The sequence below is a fragment of the Haemaphysalis longicornis genome, unplaced genomic scaffold (genome assembly GCF_048455015.1).
Source record: "Haemaphysalis longicornis isolate Haplotype H1 unplaced genomic scaffold, Haemaphysalis longicornis Haplotype H1 scaffold_2, whole genome shotgun sequence".
Classification (NCBI taxonomy): domain Eukaryota; kingdom Metazoa; phylum Arthropoda; class Arachnida; order Ixodida; family Ixodidae; genus Haemaphysalis; species Haemaphysalis longicornis.
In genome coordinates this window covers 263003583-263021194 of record NW_027526295.1, presented here as the reverse complement: position 1 = coordinate 263021194, position 17612 = coordinate 263003583, and the positions used below count along the sequence as shown (strand labels likewise).

At 46.5% G+C, this 17612-nt stretch overlaps 1 protein-coding gene across 5 annotated transcripts in view; it reads right to left on the bottom strand.

Annotated features, from left to right (window-relative positions):
* Polybromo (protein polybromo) overlaps nt 1-17612 on the bottom strand; it is a 74986-nt gene that overhangs the window by 20909 nt on the left and 36465 nt on the right. For all 5 annotated transcript variants that reach the window (XM_077700447.1, XM_077700451.1, XM_077700448.1 and 2 more), the window contains 17 exons: nt 17048-17179; nt 15603-15784; nt 13722-13833; nt 13447-13617; nt 13197-13340; nt 10409-10509; nt 10283-10325; nt 9691-9804; nt 9394-9582; nt 9175-9269; nt 8524-8662; nt 3920-4021; nt 3735-3809; nt 2179-2355; nt 1111-1195; nt 680-755; nt 301-473 (listed from right to left, as the gene is read on the bottom strand). In XM_077700447.1, the coding sequence (XP_077556573.1) occupies nt 301-473; nt 680-755; nt 1111-1195; nt 2179-2355; nt 3735-3809; nt 3920-4021; nt 8524-8662; nt 9175-9269; nt 9394-9582; nt 9691-9804; nt 10283-10325; nt 10409-10509; nt 13197-13340; nt 13447-13617; nt 13722-13833; nt 15603-15784; nt 17048-17179 (2110 nt within the window). The remainder of the gene's footprint in view (nt 1-300; nt 474-679; nt 756-1110; nt 1196-2178; nt 2356-3734; nt 3810-3919; nt 4022-8523; nt 8663-9174; nt 9270-9393; nt 9583-9690; nt 9805-10282; nt 10326-10408; nt 10510-13196; nt 13341-13446; nt 13618-13721; nt 13834-15602; nt 15785-17047; nt 17180-17612) is intronic.

The following is a 17612-nucleotide window of genomic DNA, read 5'->3' as shown; positions in this document are numbered from 1 at the left end:
AGAGGTGATTAAAACAGCAATACAAAGGGCTTCTGCACCTTCCAATAAAGCAGTCCGGTGGTTTGAAAGTTATCTTGTTTGGGTGGTTTCTATCCTTGGCATGCATTTAATGCACTGCCATCAATGTTTCTCTTGTTGGACTGTTGGGATTTCTGTCATTGTACACTTTTCACCTCATGTCAAATAAGCTTCAGCTAGCAACCAGGCACGCGTAAAGCCTTGTTCTTGGCGTCTCTTTCCTGCCCTTGCCAAGTGTACTCCCAACCAAGTAAGAAAAAGGGGTCCGAAAGGAGGCCTCACAGGCGGTGTACTCCTTGAAGTCGAGCACGCTGCAGCGCCCGATGATGCTCAGCAGAGGGTTGGTGTCCTCGATGGAGCTGAGGAACACCTCCTGGCGGTAGAACACGCGCGAGGGCTGGTGCGGCATCTCGCTCGGCAGGACAAACCACGGCCCGTGGTAGAAGCCGTTGCCCCTGCAGCACGAGGAGGACCATGCGAGGGGGGCCCCCAGCGATTGCAGCCTGAGCCCACTGAACACTGCTACCACTCTGCACAAGCTAAGCATTGCAAAAGCGCCTCCCCACAATGCCGTAGTGGCCCAATGCATGTGTAATGCCCCCCCCCCATCAAAAGGGCTCTGATGATTTGTTGCCTAAAGCTTATGGGAACCACTACTCACTCCTTGTCCATCCACATCTTGTCAATGCGGCCAATCAGCGTCTTGGAGTGCTCCGTACGAACATAGCAGCAGTCGCCTGAAAGCAGGAGGAAAAAGCCCAGCATGCATTGTATGCCATAACAACAGGAGGTGAACTGAGAAGAAAAAAATTCCTTTTTTTTTTTTCCAACTGCCATCAGCCACCAGTTTCTCAGCAATGTGCCCAAAAACTAAGCTACATTACAGCCCATGCATGCAAGATGGCCATGTGTGTTCTGGCTGCTAAGATGTAAGTTACAGATTTGCTAAAAAAAATTCCATTTTTACTTTAGTTCCCTTTCAAAATGTATCACTAGAGCAGTACTATCTCAATTTGTGGGATGGTGTGTTTGTACTGTTTCATTTTGATCAGACTTATTTGTTCATGGTAATTCATATCAAATTCCACATACCCAATTTAAACACTCCAGATGGAAGATTGAGCTGCTCATAGTACGTCACACTGTCGTCTTCGTTGGGGAAGTTCATGGTGACATTCTGAAAGAACAACAAAGGGAATGCGTGCCACCAACCAACCATTGCTATCATACAAAGCTAGAAAGAAGCACAGCAGGAGCAAGCCCTATAGTATTTTTCCCAGAGCAAGCCCTATATTTTCCCCAGATTTTTCCCAGATCCAGGGCCACAACATGAAGCCACAAAAACAAAAACTTGAAAATGTTACGAGTGTTAGATGATAAACCAATATTCGGGCCCATACCAGCATGCATATAATGCATCACACACTCACTAAAAGAAAAATTTTTATAAGTGAGGAAAATATTTACAAACCAAGATGAAGGTACTTAGTAAAAACTCAAGTTCCCGTCCTATTTGCCATCACTGTAAGTACACACCGGTTGGATACCGGTCTTCTTTGTGACGGAAGTATTTTACTGCTCATAATTTCAGAACACTTCCCGAACTTAGCCGAGCCCATACTTATTCTGCATTCAATTTCCTTCCTATAATTTGGATCAGCACTAATAACTTGCCCATGATAATTAAACTCACTCACTTGAAGTATTTCCCTACCTACCTTGAAGGTGTGTTTCTCTGCATGTTCATTTTAAGATGACTTTTTATTTTCACATGTTGACTTTTTAACCCTGCAACTAAATTTCCCGAATACAGTTCTTGAAATCTGTTTTGCAAGTACTGCAGCTTGTACAAGCCACTCAATGTTCATGCTGTGTGTCCCACTCCTCTTAATAGCCTCCTCTTCTGTTTCAATCTGTGGAATCAGTTGCAAGCTGCATAAACATGGGCTCCATACTATGACTTTAAGTAAACTCATTGTATAACAAGCAAGCAAAAGCACGAGGATAGACTCGTGAATAGTTCAAAACAGACCTGGCCTTGCCCCTGGCTAAAGAAATTGCGATTTTCAATGTGTGCCATTTTTCAACACGCAGGCAGACAAAACGGGGGGTGATCTGTTCTCGTGTGTCCCGTTCCTTCCCCGCGGCTCCCCAGCTCACCGGCCGCGGTCGATCGACCACCTTGAAGTCCTCCTCCATGCCCAGGAACATGGAGCTGCTGCTGGTGTCTGTGCAGCGCTCCACCCCATCCTTGAACACGGAGGGAACCCGCACGGCCGACAGCACTTCCTCCCTCGGCACCAGCTGGGTGTGCTCGTTGGGGACAAAGTTCCAAATCTGTGGGAAGATCAAGGCATTATCAGTTCAATCTGCCCTAACATACAAAGACTGGAAAACTTGTATAGCCGAACATCTAACAGCAACATGACGCGGACAGTAACTCAAGCACACTGAATGCGTTCCCCCTGCCACTGCTGCTATTTTATCATCAGCTGCAACTGGGTACTGTTGCTCTTGACAGCATGTTTCCAAAGTTAAAAGGAATGATACCTAAACAAGGCAGCATCGATGGTGGGTGGCACGTCAATGCCCACGTGTGGCCAGCCAGGAAACATGTCTCATTGAATTAGGCTGCTGCTGTGAACTGCAAGCCCCAACTTGAGGTGTGAAACAGTACAACTGCAAAAGCTAGTGTACACCCTTTTCCTTCCTGATAACCATGGGCTAGCTGGACATCACTGCATTTTCAAGCACACAAACACACACAAAACAAAACAAGAAAATGAGAAAGAAACTGAGGTTAAAATACAGAGAAGAGCCCCCAAACTGAGAAAGATTCTGGCAGTGAATAAATAAAAAAATGCCCCTGCTGGTACTTCTGAAAACTGACACAAGCACCTGAGGAGAGCGGGCTGTGCCTAGCACTGAAAGGCACGTCATCAAGGCAGTGCAATCTTTCAGCATCAAACAAAAAAAGCAGCTACTGTGCAGAGTACATATCATGTTAGCTGACTCATGTACTACTTCCTTTTTCTTAGTCAGCAAAGTAAGCATGCCTGTTATCTAGGTAACTGCCAGGATGCAAAGACCCACTCTACTGTCCCAAGCATGCAATCGCATCTGATAAGAGATCGCAAAACACTGGCGGGTAGCAAGTGCCCATGCTTTGCTCCGACACAGGACAAAGCGCAGTGAAGGTGAAACTGTGCAGTGAACACACCGCTGTTCTGAAGACGGGTGAACAGCCTGTCACAAAATAAGTGATGCAGATGAATTTTCCGGACCTGAATCGAGGGTACTACTATACAGTACTACTCAGCGATTTGACAGTGACAAAGAGCTGTTTCACCATCAAGTTCTGGCAATAATCGACAGCTCATCCAGAGCTGAACATTTTTGAACATTTCTTCCAGCCATCAAAATCAGGTGTTCATTGGAATAAATTACATCATGATATGATCATTATGTACACGATCATCATGATAAGCCTCGGTAAACTGTGCCCTCCAGGCTAAGCAAGGCTTGCTGTTTCCGAGCAACTTCCAGATGAATTTTCAGTCAACTTGACTTCCAAGCGACAGCTTCAGAGGTGACCAGTTCGTGTGTCTGTTAAGAACAATTACTTCCAATAAGAGGCCCGGGGTCCCCTCCAAGAAAAGGAAACTGGCCAGCTCTCAGCGACAGCTGTGCCCAGAGAAGGGAGAAAATGGACAAACCTTGATTTTCTTGAATGCCTTGGCCTTTGCAGAATACCGTGATTCACACACATAGATGTCTCTGTCATCAAAGCCCTGGAAGTACACAGCCCACATAAGCAAGCACTTGGCAAGAATAATTCCGTTATATACTAACAACGATAGTAACGAATAATAATGAGCCAGTTGTGGCAAGCAGTACGCACATCTGGTTTGCTCTTGAAGTAGTCCCTCACGGGCATAACGTAGCACTTCCCCAGAACTTGGTTCACTGGAGTGGAGTTGTAGTTGTCACTTTTGAACAACTCCTGTAAGAAAGCAAAATCGGGTCAAAGTGCAGATTTCCTTACTTTGGGGCTGTAAAAGTTGCCATTTTCAGCATAAACGTAACTGCAAGATAAGTGTAAATTAAAGGGCGCCCAATGTGTTTTTTCAGCTTGCACTTTTGTGGCTTGATGCCACCATAACTTCTTTAGTTACAAACAGGTCTAACACGTCCTCCTTGCTGATACATTTCCTTCACGGTCCGGGCTGTCGGTGTCTCCTGCTGTCATCGTCATTTCATGTAGACATGGTACGTACTAACATTATTAGAAGAACATGCTGGGAATACACAAAAAGACGCCAAGAATACACTTATACACTGCATGCTTTGCCCCGCCCCAGGCTTCACGTTAGTGGAGATGGCCCGGGATTTTTTTCCTGCAACCTGAGAAATGCACCTGCTCGAACATGACCCTTTTCTCAGTTTGTTTAATCAGTATGCGAAAAGTGCAGCAATGGGGCTGAGTTAGCCCTATGCCAACAAGATAAAACATAAAGGAAGCTCACACTAACGCGCAAAACTTGAAGGTAGCGAAGCTGTATGCAACCTTCACAACCATCATGACGGTTCAAGTGCACGACTGCAGCTGATTTGCTTCTTCTTCGCTGCAGCAACGACCTTTACTCCATCTTTGTTGCTATAACGGTGAAGAAGCAAATCGAAGAAGCAGAACAAACGAACGGAATGTGCGCACTTAAACTAGGCGCCCGCAGGTGCGCCGTGTACCCTGTATACGTGTTCTGTGTCGAGCAGGTGGCGTGACTCCACTTCCTGCAGTCACAGCCGAGTGAGTAAGCTGTTTGACTTTCCAGTACTGACTCATGGCCAAAGTCGAGTGGGTAAGACGACTGAAACTAACTTCATTGATCTACCAGACACAGGTTGGAATCCTGCCGGTGCCGGTGATTTCTCAGTTTTGCGAAACACGAGAAACAACGAATTGCTAAGCAGCGCCCCCAAAGGGTCCCCCTTGCCCTGATGCCACTACCAGAAGAAGCCGGCACTTTTTCTGTGTGATGTAGTACTCCAAAAACGTGATACATTAGGTGTCTAACTTGTTCTAACTGGTGGTAATGGTTATGCTGTGCATGTGTTTTTAGCAGCGCATTTGTTCTTTTCAACAAGGCAAATTTTATGTATCCGAGTTAATTTAAACAATCAACTATAAATGTGTCCAAAAAGTACTTTGAAAGTATTTAAGGAAAGCTTTGATTTTTATCAGAATCGAATACAGTTGAACCTCGTTATAAGAGACACTGATGTAAGAGACAAATGGGTATAAGAGACACTATTCACCCACATGGTTGGCTGCCCTATCTTTCTCATTAAATCAACCTCTTTTATAACAGACATTGGATATAGAAGATTGGTTATAAGGGACAAGTAATCCTTGAAGTTTAGTCAATAATCTCACTTGTAACAGACATTTTAACTTCAGATGCAGTGCCACCAGTCACTAATTGCAGTTGCTTCCATTGTGGAAACACAGGTGGACGACAGACCCCTGCAGTCGCTATTTATTATAACTTCAGCAAACACAAAGTGGTTCAGTCAGCTATGAAATGACGATGAGAAGCCCTGCCAAAGGAAATGCAACTGACAGAAGTGGTTGAAACTTACTGCCATCCATTGGATGGAGCACGATCGCACGTGCGGGCTCTCCCACTCGCGTAGCTCCCAATCAAGAAGCATCGCAGATGTTGGGTCCTGCAAGCGTAATGAATAGCCTGAGCACACAGCGGAAGAAGCTGTGCTCTCTGACTATTCATCAGGCTTGTGAACTCAACATCTACGATTCCTCTTCCACAAACAGTGGAAGGAAAAAAAGCTTGTAGAATTGGTTGTAAAAAACAGTGTAAATACAGTCATGAAGCAAACAAAGTTTCATAAATTCTGGGGCCAAACATTAATTAGAATGAATCTTTTGAAACATGCTGTAGCATTTTGAGCTTATATTAGTCATACAGTGCCCACATTGAACTAGGGTCTGATTAGTAAGTGAAAACATGGTTCCCTGCTTATAAGAGACATCTCGTATAAGAGACAGAAACTGCTCCCCAGTACGTGTCTCTTATAAAGGGGTTCAACTGTACTGTATTATTCACTTCAATATTTAAAGGTTTAGAATATTTGCCCACCATTACAAATAATTTGCCCACCATCACAAAAATCGGCATTTAAAAATACGTGCACCTGCATCCTTTTTCACTGCATATAGTGCAGCGTCTCAAAAACTTCGAGACTTCAATTAAACACGCACTCAGGGTGTCGAACCGGAACCAAACTTTTTTAAAACCGGAACCGAACTCGAATTTTTGCCCGGAACCGGAATCAAACTGAACCAATATCTCTTCCACCATTTTTGGAACTGAACTCGAGCAGGAATGAATCAAAGGAATGGTTTTAGAACAGTTCTGAACCGGTTCCGGGAGCGGTAAGTGAAATGGTTCCAAGAACGGCGAGAGTAAGTGGAGAAATATCGAATCGGTCGGAGCAACCTCAATATTTTTTGGGTCCTTGTCATTTGCAAATTTTGTGGCACTGTCCCTCTCAACAAATCAGAAAATTTAGTTACACGCAAAAAATCCAGAAATTTTTTTGGTGATGACAACCTAATTGCTACAAAATGTCCTTTTTTATGCATGTATTGTGCTGTTATGTTGCTTCTAGTGTACGACTACTGACATCTCACACTGAAGTTAGTACATGGCTGCATACTGCATGCTTTGTATTGATCCAAGCATTTTCGAAACAAGTACAGTGGGGCCCCAATAATGACTTTCAAGGGACCCTGCAAAAGCATCGTATTATCAGGGCATGGGTAAATGCCGGCTTAGCAGACGGTCTCATGTGACAGTTGGGCTAGGAACTTACTTAAACTACTATATTTAGCGCGTTCTGGTGTAATTTGCAAACCTTTAACTGAAATCTAAAGTTTCTGAAAATAAAATGCTATTTTGTGCCCCCCCCCCCCCCATCCACATGGCGTCTGATCTAGCCCACCAGCCACCAGCAGCCACGCGCCGCACGCTACGTGACCCCGTGCTGTCCAGCCAAGATGAGACAACAAAGCGGTGTAAAAGATGGGAAAACCGCCAGTTTATCCCCGCCAGGGTCCGTCGTGCACCTGAGCCTCGTACAATTGGGGTTTTTAATGCATTGTTTCTATGGGGAGTTGGCCGGGACTGCAGTGATCCGTCGTAAGTGGGTCGTCATAAGACTGGGGAACGTATCAGTCGGGTTCCACTGTATTTATTTGAGGGAAGACTGTAGGAAGCATGAAAGAAAGAAAGAAAAAAAAAAAAACAAGAGCGATCAACTGGTTTGATGCGAAGGAAATTTGATAGCATTCTTCAATACCTTGTCTCCGTTTGTGCTACCGTTCTGTAGCCTTGGAGTAACAGCAACCACTACCGCTGCTTATGAATTCACCAAGTAATCTCTACTAGAACCCAATCACTGCCACCTGTCAATGAAGTGTCATTAGCACGGTGCTTTCGCCGGTGTTTCCCTATAGACAGCGAGTCATTATAGCCGTTTCTTCCTTCCAGGCCCGTCTGTTAGCAGGTGGAAGGTGGGGAGAATGAAATCCCTTTAAACACCACCTGCCACTCTTGACAGGAGGAGGTTGACACCGACACAGGACAGGTTTCAACTTCTAGCACTGCTAATGCTCCCGCGTTAAAGATAAAACATCGTTGAAACTATAGGCACATGAAAAGCGTAGCAGATCGACCAGTTTTCTTTTCAATGCAAAAACATTACTTGCCTCACTGTGCGAAAATATGTGCGTGCGTGTGCGCATGTGTCTGTGTATGTGTGTATGGCAACATTTGATAGTACAAAAAAAGATGGCGGACGGGCCTGCCCACCAGAAAAGTTGCCTGCCCGCAAAAGAGGCTGCCCAAGGATGCATTATTTGGTGACTAGGTGCGGCCCCTCGCTGGTCGGCAATCGCGGCAGCACAAGGCAGCACAAGGCAGCACTGCGGCCACTACAAAGAGCCATTGTTGTTGCTCTTCACAAGCAAGCAACTGCGGTCTATGAAACTGTGGGTTTATGGGCCAAAAATAAAATTAAAATTAATTCTATTTATGAACTAAAATAAATTAAAAATATATAAACTTGTGGATATGAAGAGTCATGCTTTCACACTCACACACGCATGCAGGCTTAGGTTATTTTGCATCAGTTAGTGTTGTAATCGTTAGCCTCACATGGCAAACATTTTGCAGTGGATTGTACAGTCAAGTTTGCCAAGTGAAAATTTACAATAAAAGAAACCTACATTATGGATTTGTTTTTATACCGATCCAGAGAAATGAAGAAACAAAAGCACCGCGGTAAAAAAGTTAAAAAAACAAATCCTTCTTTTTTCCTTCAAACCCGTCTAAACCGGTTCGAACCGGAACAGAATGGTGCTCGGCAACCGAACCCGGGACTTAACCCGAAAAAATTCTGGTTCGACAGCCTGCACGCACTGACCTTTTGGAGGAATTTCCGTGATGCCAAATGGAAGGTCTCGTTTGGTCGATAAAACCAGCAGCCATAGAGCCACTGTTCTCCGCTCTTATCCCGCCACAGACGGTCCACATTGATGATGTGAGGCTGCATTCCCTTTTCCCTGCACGGGGCGAGGAGCACACAATCAGGAAAGTCCAACACAGCTAATCTGAGGGGTCCAGAGGGGACCAGCTGGGCCCAAAAGTGCAGCACCACCATCCTACATATGCTTAATCCTTGTCAGTGATGACAGTTCACGAGGGCTTGAAGGGTTTTTAGGGTGCCATTTTTTTTTTACTAGATTTTACAGAGTGGCAGAACATGTAAAAAAAAAAAAAAGGTGCACATGTATGGTGCCTTGTTAGAAAGTTGTGGGTAAATGAAGCTTGTGCACGTGACCTTTATACAAGCATGAGTTCACTGTAAGAGCACGAAGATCATAAATAAACGGCTCGATTAGTGCCCCTACTGAGGCACAGAAGCCAACTTTGCGAAATGTACTGATAAGTGCAGCATTCTGAGGCCGGCCAAGCTCCATTTTATGGCATTCTTCAGCAGGCACTGTTTAGAGAGTTCAGCCTGTTCATTGAATTTGATGGGGCTAGTGCCAGTAAGAGAGTGGAGCCAACGTACCGGGGCTCCACGTAGACAAAGTCTCCCACGTGGATGACTATCCCCTTGTGCTCAGTGCTGTCCGAGGATGACATCTCGTTCCTCTTCTCTTCCTCCTGCACCAGAGCAAATGCCACACCCCAGGGTGTCTTTCTATATGTCAAACGACGAAGACAAAGTGACCGCACAGAGAGTTCAGCCATCCAAGGTGGCAGCTGTGCAAGTCAGACTAGGGCCCACCTTGCGGCCCTCCTGGGTGCTGCGCTCGGCATCAGCCTCGGCAGCGGCCTCCTGCTGCTCCTGGGGCAGCTTCTGGGCCCGCAGCAGGTCCACACTCTCCGTCAGCTCCTGCTGGCCGTAGTTGAGCGCTGGGCTCTGCAGGACGTCGCCCTGGCCGCACAGCTCATCCCGCAGCCGGATGAAGTACGACTGCGCCAAACCACCCCCCACTCTCAACAGGCGTCCGCCATGTGGGGCAGCAACCAGGGCCCCAGCATGAGGAAACAAAATGGCACTCAAAGAGGCAACTTGGCATACCTGCAGCTCTACGGAATCCTCAAATGCTTGGGAATCCGTACGGCTGATGCGCCGAGCTCGGTCAAATACTTCGAAGACTTCCTCTTGAAAACGATCCAAGCGCAGGTAGCAGCCCTGCAAGGGCAGAGCACAAGGTCAAGTCTGGGGCAGGCAAAATATAATTGCCACTACAACAGATAAATAAGACTCCAAACAACCGACAGGCAGTAATGTCCACGTGCCTACTACCACTTGCAAATTGGTCGCCACACGGGCTAGAAAGATGCTAATGAGCAGCTCTTTTCCAGAATAGTTACACCCTGATTACAACTAGCACTGAAATATGTGTGGTGAGGTCAGATGCAAGTTGCCTCCACTCAAAATAAAGCATCACTAATAAAGTTGAAAACAGGAGGATAGTGCTTTGTTTGTTTCATGCAACGGAAGAAATGCACAACAGTGTTTAAACCCCTCCCTTTTCCGAGGAGCTAGTTCCTGCAGCATAAACAAGAAATTGGTTTTCATACTGAAAAGCGCACAGCATCTGCTTCAATTCTAAACCGTTCTTCAGCTTTGTACAGGCCCGGAAAACACAGTACAAAACAGTTCTTACCCTGTCCAACTTTCGCTTGATTATGTCCAGCGTCAGGAATCTCCTGCGCAGAAAACATGCGCTTTGTGAGCATCTTAGAACACCGGCAAGGAGAAATGGGCTGACATGGTGAGCACGCCAGTGTACCTGTTGTCTGCGCCATCTGCTCCAAATGTCTGCAGCCCCGATTCAGCAGCAGACTCTGACAGTTCGACCAAGGAATCGCTGTAGCAGCGCCCTTCTTCATCCTGCCATTGAAGGGGCAAGAAAGGCACGCATGTTGCGCGCACGGGCTGGACAAACGCGACTGCAACAACTGAGGCTCAGAGTATACCGCTCTCTACAAGATTGTTGTTCACCGCCGTGTTTTTAATGCAATAGTCAAACAACATGAGCACCAGAACCACAACAGACTAGAGCTTAGCCTACTGCCACGAGCATTGCCAGTGCAAGACAATGACAGTGTTTTGCCAAACAGCTGGTACAAAACTTGAATGTTGTCTTCTAAGTTTTTGTATGCATTGGTACACTTAGAGGAGCGTACGTAGAGATGTAGAAGTTGGTCTGGTTTGTACATCTGTCCCTTACATTTGCCAAGCCTATAGGTGGTATTCATTGAAAAGTTTAGCGGGCGATTTCTTTGCTTGGCAACACTGAAAACCGCCATGCCCGTGGCCATTGTGGCAGCGCATGCACTCTGCGCCTGCATCTCGCAGAAAAAAACAACACATCAGCGTCCATTGTCTGCTATGTTTCAACCCGGTTATCGGTAGTGGCATCAACAGATATATTATTAATCGCACTAAAATTATGTGGTGGCGCTCTACCTGCTCTCGAGCACGTCGCATCACCGGACGATGAAACTGCGGCTGCGAATGGCACGCATAAGTCCGACGCTGCAGTTGGCCGCCCCCGTGGATGCCAGCGCAAGTGCACCCGGCCGCACTGTGTCCACGACTTGCCTCGTAAGTGCCCTCTAATACGTGGTTGAGTACAAAAACCGAATAATTTCTTTGGAGAAATGTTTCCCGTGTACGCCGATTTAGCACTGCCTTTCTCGTGCGCTAAATGTTTTACACTCAGCAAAACAACTCCTATCTCACATTACAGTGCGGTGGCTGGCAATCAGCTGATCTACAGCGGCGACTTCATACACGTCTAACGATAGGTAGATCGTACTGTGCTGCACTCAACAGTACTTGGCGTCAAGGTATTACTTTGCATTCAGTGGGAAACAGTTTGGAAATGATGCAGTTCCTGCTGTCAAACAGACCACTGCACTCAAGTTGCAACCTTTGTGCCACGACCGACTCGCACTCGCTCGTGGGTGGGCGCAGAGGCTGTGGTTGAATTGCAGATAAGGCTGTCACACTCATAAGTGGAACCATGACTTTTCGCCTAACCAACGCTATCGCGATACAGCTAACTATCGAATCACTCGCACACGCCTTACATGAAAACACAAGGTCACGTCCCGGCTGCCATGAAGGCATGGAGGAGAAGAGGGGTGCCTGATCTGGGGGCAGTGCGGGCCATGTGCACAATGTCACCTTAGCAAAAGACGCTTGGCCACGGATATGGCGGCGCACACACATGGCTGCCGGCATACATTCCACGCCAATGAATACCTCCTATAGCAGATCGTGTTTGTCTACTCGCAAAACAGAAATTGTCATGTCCAACGTACTACTGACAGGGTTCTTACAGGCTTCAAAAGTGAAAATTCAAGGGTTTTCAAGGATTTTCAAGGACCAGAAAACACATTTTCAAGGTCCCCATCTAATGTTTTATCTGGGATTATTTATAACTTTTCCAACACAATGCAAAAGATTTTATTGCACGATGCCTAAGCACATTAGTGCACATTTAGATAGGTGCTAACGGGTTCGTAAATGCTCCCCCAGCTTTATTCTTTATCTTATGGCTGGTATTTAGAGGTTTTTCTTTTTCCTTTGTGTTTGCTGAGGCTGTTTGATTTCAAAACTTAGTTAATGTTGCCTGTATATCCTGCTTTGTCAGCAAGAGTATCAGCTGAAATTAAATCCGCAAGTGTTGCTTTGCTGCAAGGCAGGATGAACAATGTACACATCCACCATTTGCACGTAAAAGCGAACGCTGATGGAGCATATGAGGCACAGCAAACATGCAATGAGCGAGCGTCCACAGACTAGATGGAAGATGCAAGCTAAAGAACAAAAGCTGGCTTTCACTTGATTGTATTGTGACATGGATTGGATTGACAAGTGCCTGCTCCGAATGTTGCCTTGTAATAATGAAAATCCACCAAACTTGTAATTTTACAAAATACACTGAAACTTGATTATTACAATGTTTCTTTACCCAAAATCCACGATAACACTTTAAATTCTTGTGAAAAGACAGGGCCATTGATTCTGTCCGGAAAAATCAAGGGTTTTCAAGGACCATGTAAAAATTCCAGGACTTTCCAGGCCTTGAAATTGAAACTTCTAAATTCAAGGGTTTTCAAGGTTTTCAAGGACCTGTGCGAACCCTGACTGAAATCCCATCTCTCCCATTTTAATCAAAACATGTGCTTGTTAAGGATGAATGGCATAAAACATTTTATGTGGTCTGATGTGAACTACAACCTACATGACGTTGTGTGTCTCTGAAATGTATGGAATGGGGGGATGGGGGGTGGGGGAAGGAACCATCTGTTTAGGGTACCCTCTGATTTGGATTAGGGAACGCAAAGGAGCCCCATTCCCTTTTAAAGCAACAGTTACAATTCCTTGTCACAGTTAGGAATAAGAAATTGTCAAACAAGTGCACGGAAGAAATACAAGAACACCAGAAAAAAGTAATCCGACATGTTAGCCAAGTGCGCTGCAAGTGGCACCCTCTGAACGCTTCGGGGGAGAGTGAAGAGGAGGAGGAAGCACCTGCCCCCTTGCCTGCCCCCTTGCCAGCCCACCTGGTGGTTGTAGACGGAGATAAACAAGTTGGTCATGAGCTCTTGGACGAGGCCTCGAACATCGGGCACCCCTCCGTCTTCCAGTTCCTCGCTGCTCAGCTCCATCTTGGTCTGCAGGGCTATCCTCTGCAAGATCAGCGCGTCCTGGCAGAGAGGAGGGGGAGGGAGAGGAGGAGGGACGATGACACCTTGTTCCCCCCACGTGAAGGGCGGTACACCACTTCACACCCGCTAAACCAAGGGCGGTCACCTTGTAGATCTGCGAGTCTGGTTCGTTGTACTTGCACGCATTGTCAAAGAGCAGCACAAAGTCGGCCAACAGGTCGTCCATGGAGTCGTACTGGTTGTTCTTGAGTAGCCGAGTGGCTATGCGCTCCATGTCGATGGGCTTCTTGATCACCTCGTAGTAGTCCGGGTACTCCTGGCAAGGGGGCAGAGGGGGAGAGAGAGGGCGGCACGTGGGCATCGATGGACGCACCAGAGCAGCAGGCAAAGAGGCACCAACGAGGGGGGGCTGGCACGCACCGACCGGGACGGCAGCTTCATGAAGATGTTGGACAGCTTGCGGCCCTTGGCGTCCGTGTAGTCCTTGATGGTGTCGTACAGGACGCGCAGCTTGTGGTTGCGGCTCTTGTTCCTGGGGAAGCAGCAGGGGAAGAGAGGAAGAGGCACACACAGACCATGAACATCCCACTGGCCGCCACACCTCTGTGAGCAGTGTCCACACACAGGGCACAACGTTCGGGACATGTTTTGAAACGGAACATTGCAATGCTACAAGAAAAACTGTACCCGCCCTTTTTGGTTCCAAAAATACCTAGTGTTGGTGCAAAACTGTCTGCACCTTGATGTGCAGCCTATGAAATTTTTACTCAACATGGTTTAAAATGTACTCTAAAGAAGGCAAGAAACCCTGAACCCTTTTGTTACTGTGGGAAATTGACCGATTTTCTGGGGTCTAAGAAAACATTTGTTTTTGTGCTAAACATATTGGCTAGGCACATATTGCAGTGACATAAAAAAGACGATTGAATGCCCTTTCCAACAACACCAGTTTTAACAGTTTTCATAAATAATGATTGCGAAAAAAATGATCAAATTCAAAATTTTTGTCCAGGCATAGAAGAAAATGAAAAAAAAAGGAAGTTGCACATAACAAACCACCACAAGTAAAAAAAAATTTAGAATATACATTTTGTAGGTAAAAATTTCAGAAACCCGTCCTATAAAAAAAAAATCTAGTTGTGCAGAACAATTTGCCAGATATAAAAGAAAAATTTTTATAAGGTGCATTTCTATAACTTTAATGTTAAATGTTAATGCACAATGATAGAAACAAGGTATGTTTAAGTGCATTGAAACACATGTTCCTAGAATATATAAAGCCAAACCTCGATGTAATGAGCTTCAATGTAACGAAACCCCTGACGTAACGAACCACATAATTTTTTTAACTTCAAATGTACGCATACCATATATTTTCACCCCCTATGTAACAAAGTCCTGTGTTTGACGAAATTTCAATGTAACAAAGTTTCATAGAAAACCAGGCACAAAATTTTGGTTGTAGAAGTAGATTTTGCGAGACGCAAGCACCGAAATGGGGTCTGCCACCCAACGCTGCGGATGCAGCGAGACATAGAGTCTGTGAGCGAGCTCCTTGCCTACAAGCTCCTTCCTACAAACTGCATATGGTGATGCCGCCGCTTTGTCTTTCGTTCGAGTTCGCTTTTGATTGTTGGGTTCCATTTTTCCAGTAAGTGCGTGGCAAACCATTTGTGGGTCTTTATGAGCCTTGTGCGCGCATCCTATGGCAGGTGCTTCGAAGCACTCGGGGATGCCGGCTGGCCTCACGAGAGACGATTAGGCTGATGGGCACTTTCCTAAGTAGCGCGGATGCCGTTCTACACTGCAAATTTTGCCTACATTATCAGATTCTTGCCCACATGAACAACTTCATTTGCCCCTCACATTGCATTTCACCGAGTGGTTAGAGGTCGCTGGAGCTGCCCAAAATGCGCGGGTGGTTTCCTCTGCGGCTGCGTCAGCACACCTGTGGCTCGCGAGGTACGTTTTTGTGTGCAGGAAATGCTCCATGCGGTTCACACTTATGCCGGCGTAGATGATTAAGCTCACACAGAAACACAAACAGTGCGCCAGCCTTGCATGCACACCACGTTTTTGCTTGCAGGAACCGCTTCACGGGTTAACACTCCATCTTAACTGCGAACTTCAATGTACCGACATTTCAACGTAACAAAGTAAATTACGAATTTTACCACTTGATTACATCGAGTTTTGACTGTACTTGTATTAGAGAAATCAGACACCAGGTAAATGACGTGCATTTGCCTATTGCAGTGTTGCAAAAGCCGCCCGGGGTTCGAGCAAGGGAGGGGTGCTCACCGCCTCGGCATGGTGCGGGGCGACCGGGCGTCGTTCAGGGGCCCCAGTTCCCGGATCTTCTCATGCAGAGCCCGCTCCAGGGTGTCTGCGTCGCGGTAGATCTGGGACCCTTCCTCGTTGTACAGCCGGCAGTTGCTGAACATCAGCTTCACGTCGCTCACCATCGCCTCCTCAGAGTTGTACTGCACGACCACCACCACGGAGGGAAGGAAAGATGCCAAACCACTCCTATGCTTACTCACTACCAACTTCAACACAAACTGCACTCGACCAAAGAATGCAATGTGGGCAGTAGCGTCCAACCGGGCGGAAGTGGTGCATTCCTAACCCGCTATTTCCAAGTGGGAGTTCTGCAGTCTGAAGCAAGAATGAAACTTGCGCCTCTCACTGCCTGGCCATGCACACTGCTGGGTTTTATTTAGTTTTCGAAGAGATGGCCCTGCCATCAACTCATGCTGCACAGTGCCACCTGCCTTCCAGCATGGGAAAGTCAGCATGCAAAAGTGGTCATTTAGGGGACTTTGCGTGCGGCAGCTCAGTAAACTATCATGGTAGAACTAAAACATTTTGCTGGAGTTTGTCTTAGAACTTGTAGATTTTCCATATGAACAGCACATGAAATTCAGTTTTTTTGCGGTTCTTTTTAATTTCAAGGACCACAGTCTCTTCCTAATGACAGCAGTGATTTGTCGGTGTCCTTTTTTCATTCTCTGCTTCTCTGCACTGTTCTCAGCAACGCTCCTCTAAAACCAACTAGCAAGGCACTTCTCCCTATTACCAGCAATGTTATCATCTGTTTAATTTTTTAAACTGCAGCTGGCTGGAGTCATTCAACATTGTGCGTGGTGGCCGCTTTTCTGATGATGTGTGGTTGAGATTTTGCTGCATGCTAAAGATCTTCAGGTGGTCAAAATTAATCCGGAGCCCTCCACTACGGCGTTCCTAATTGCCTGTGTAGGGTCAGCGCGATAAACCTCATAATCAATCAATCACTCAACACCGTAGCACACTACCTGAAAAAAAAAAGAGGCAAATGGCCATATGAATCACGCCTCATCCACTAATCTTCCACAAAACTCCTGTCTGTTTTTGCCTGGCGAAGATTCAAAATTGTAACGCCAAAACAAGTTATGAGATAGTTATGTTTTCAGCTACCGGGTACACTGAGATGCTCAGATGGTCCACAAAATATTGCAGGAAACAAATAATAATCACTGTAGCTTGCTGGTATTCCTTATGGGAGCAGAAGCTTCACTAAAATGAGGTATGGCATGGCCTGCTCCTTGCAAGTAGGACTGCGATCACATTCATCTTGTCATGTTACACCCCAATGGTGGCGATCACGATACAATGCGACATACGTATGCAGGGCCAAAATTCTGCTCAGGGCGAGGCCCACGTGCTATTCCGGGACTTCAAGTAAAAAAATCAGCAGCAGCGCATACCCGGTTGGCCTTGACGTTCTCATCGATGGTCTTCATGTCGATGGGGTTGGCAATGACCTCGTAGTAGTCGGGGTAGTCCTTGCGCAAGGGCTTCTCCATGAAGATGGATATCAGTGGGCGGCCCATTTCGTCCTGCGGCCACACACCACGACTCAAACAAGCAGCTCCCAAGGGCACAGCCCTGACCTCCCCTATGCCCCACAAGCCCTGTTCCAACAAATGCCACAGAGCATTCTCAAGCATGGGTCACCAATGGGTCACGGCATTTAACCGCAGAAAAATATTCTTCCGGCTATTAATACCCTCATGCAACATGAATAGTACCTCTGCGTTCAAACACGATGCATGCATGCTGCATGCATCGCCTCTGCAAGCCGATGCATGCTCGCAACTTTGCTGCCGAATAGCTACAAGCCATATTGCACTTATGTCATATGCCAGCGAACCGGTGCACTGTCCTACCTCACTGCACACACACCATCGCCTCCTGTAATGCCAAACGCATCTCGCACTTCCCAATGGGAGTGAGTGGTACGCCTGCAGCACCCACATGTCGCGAGGTGGG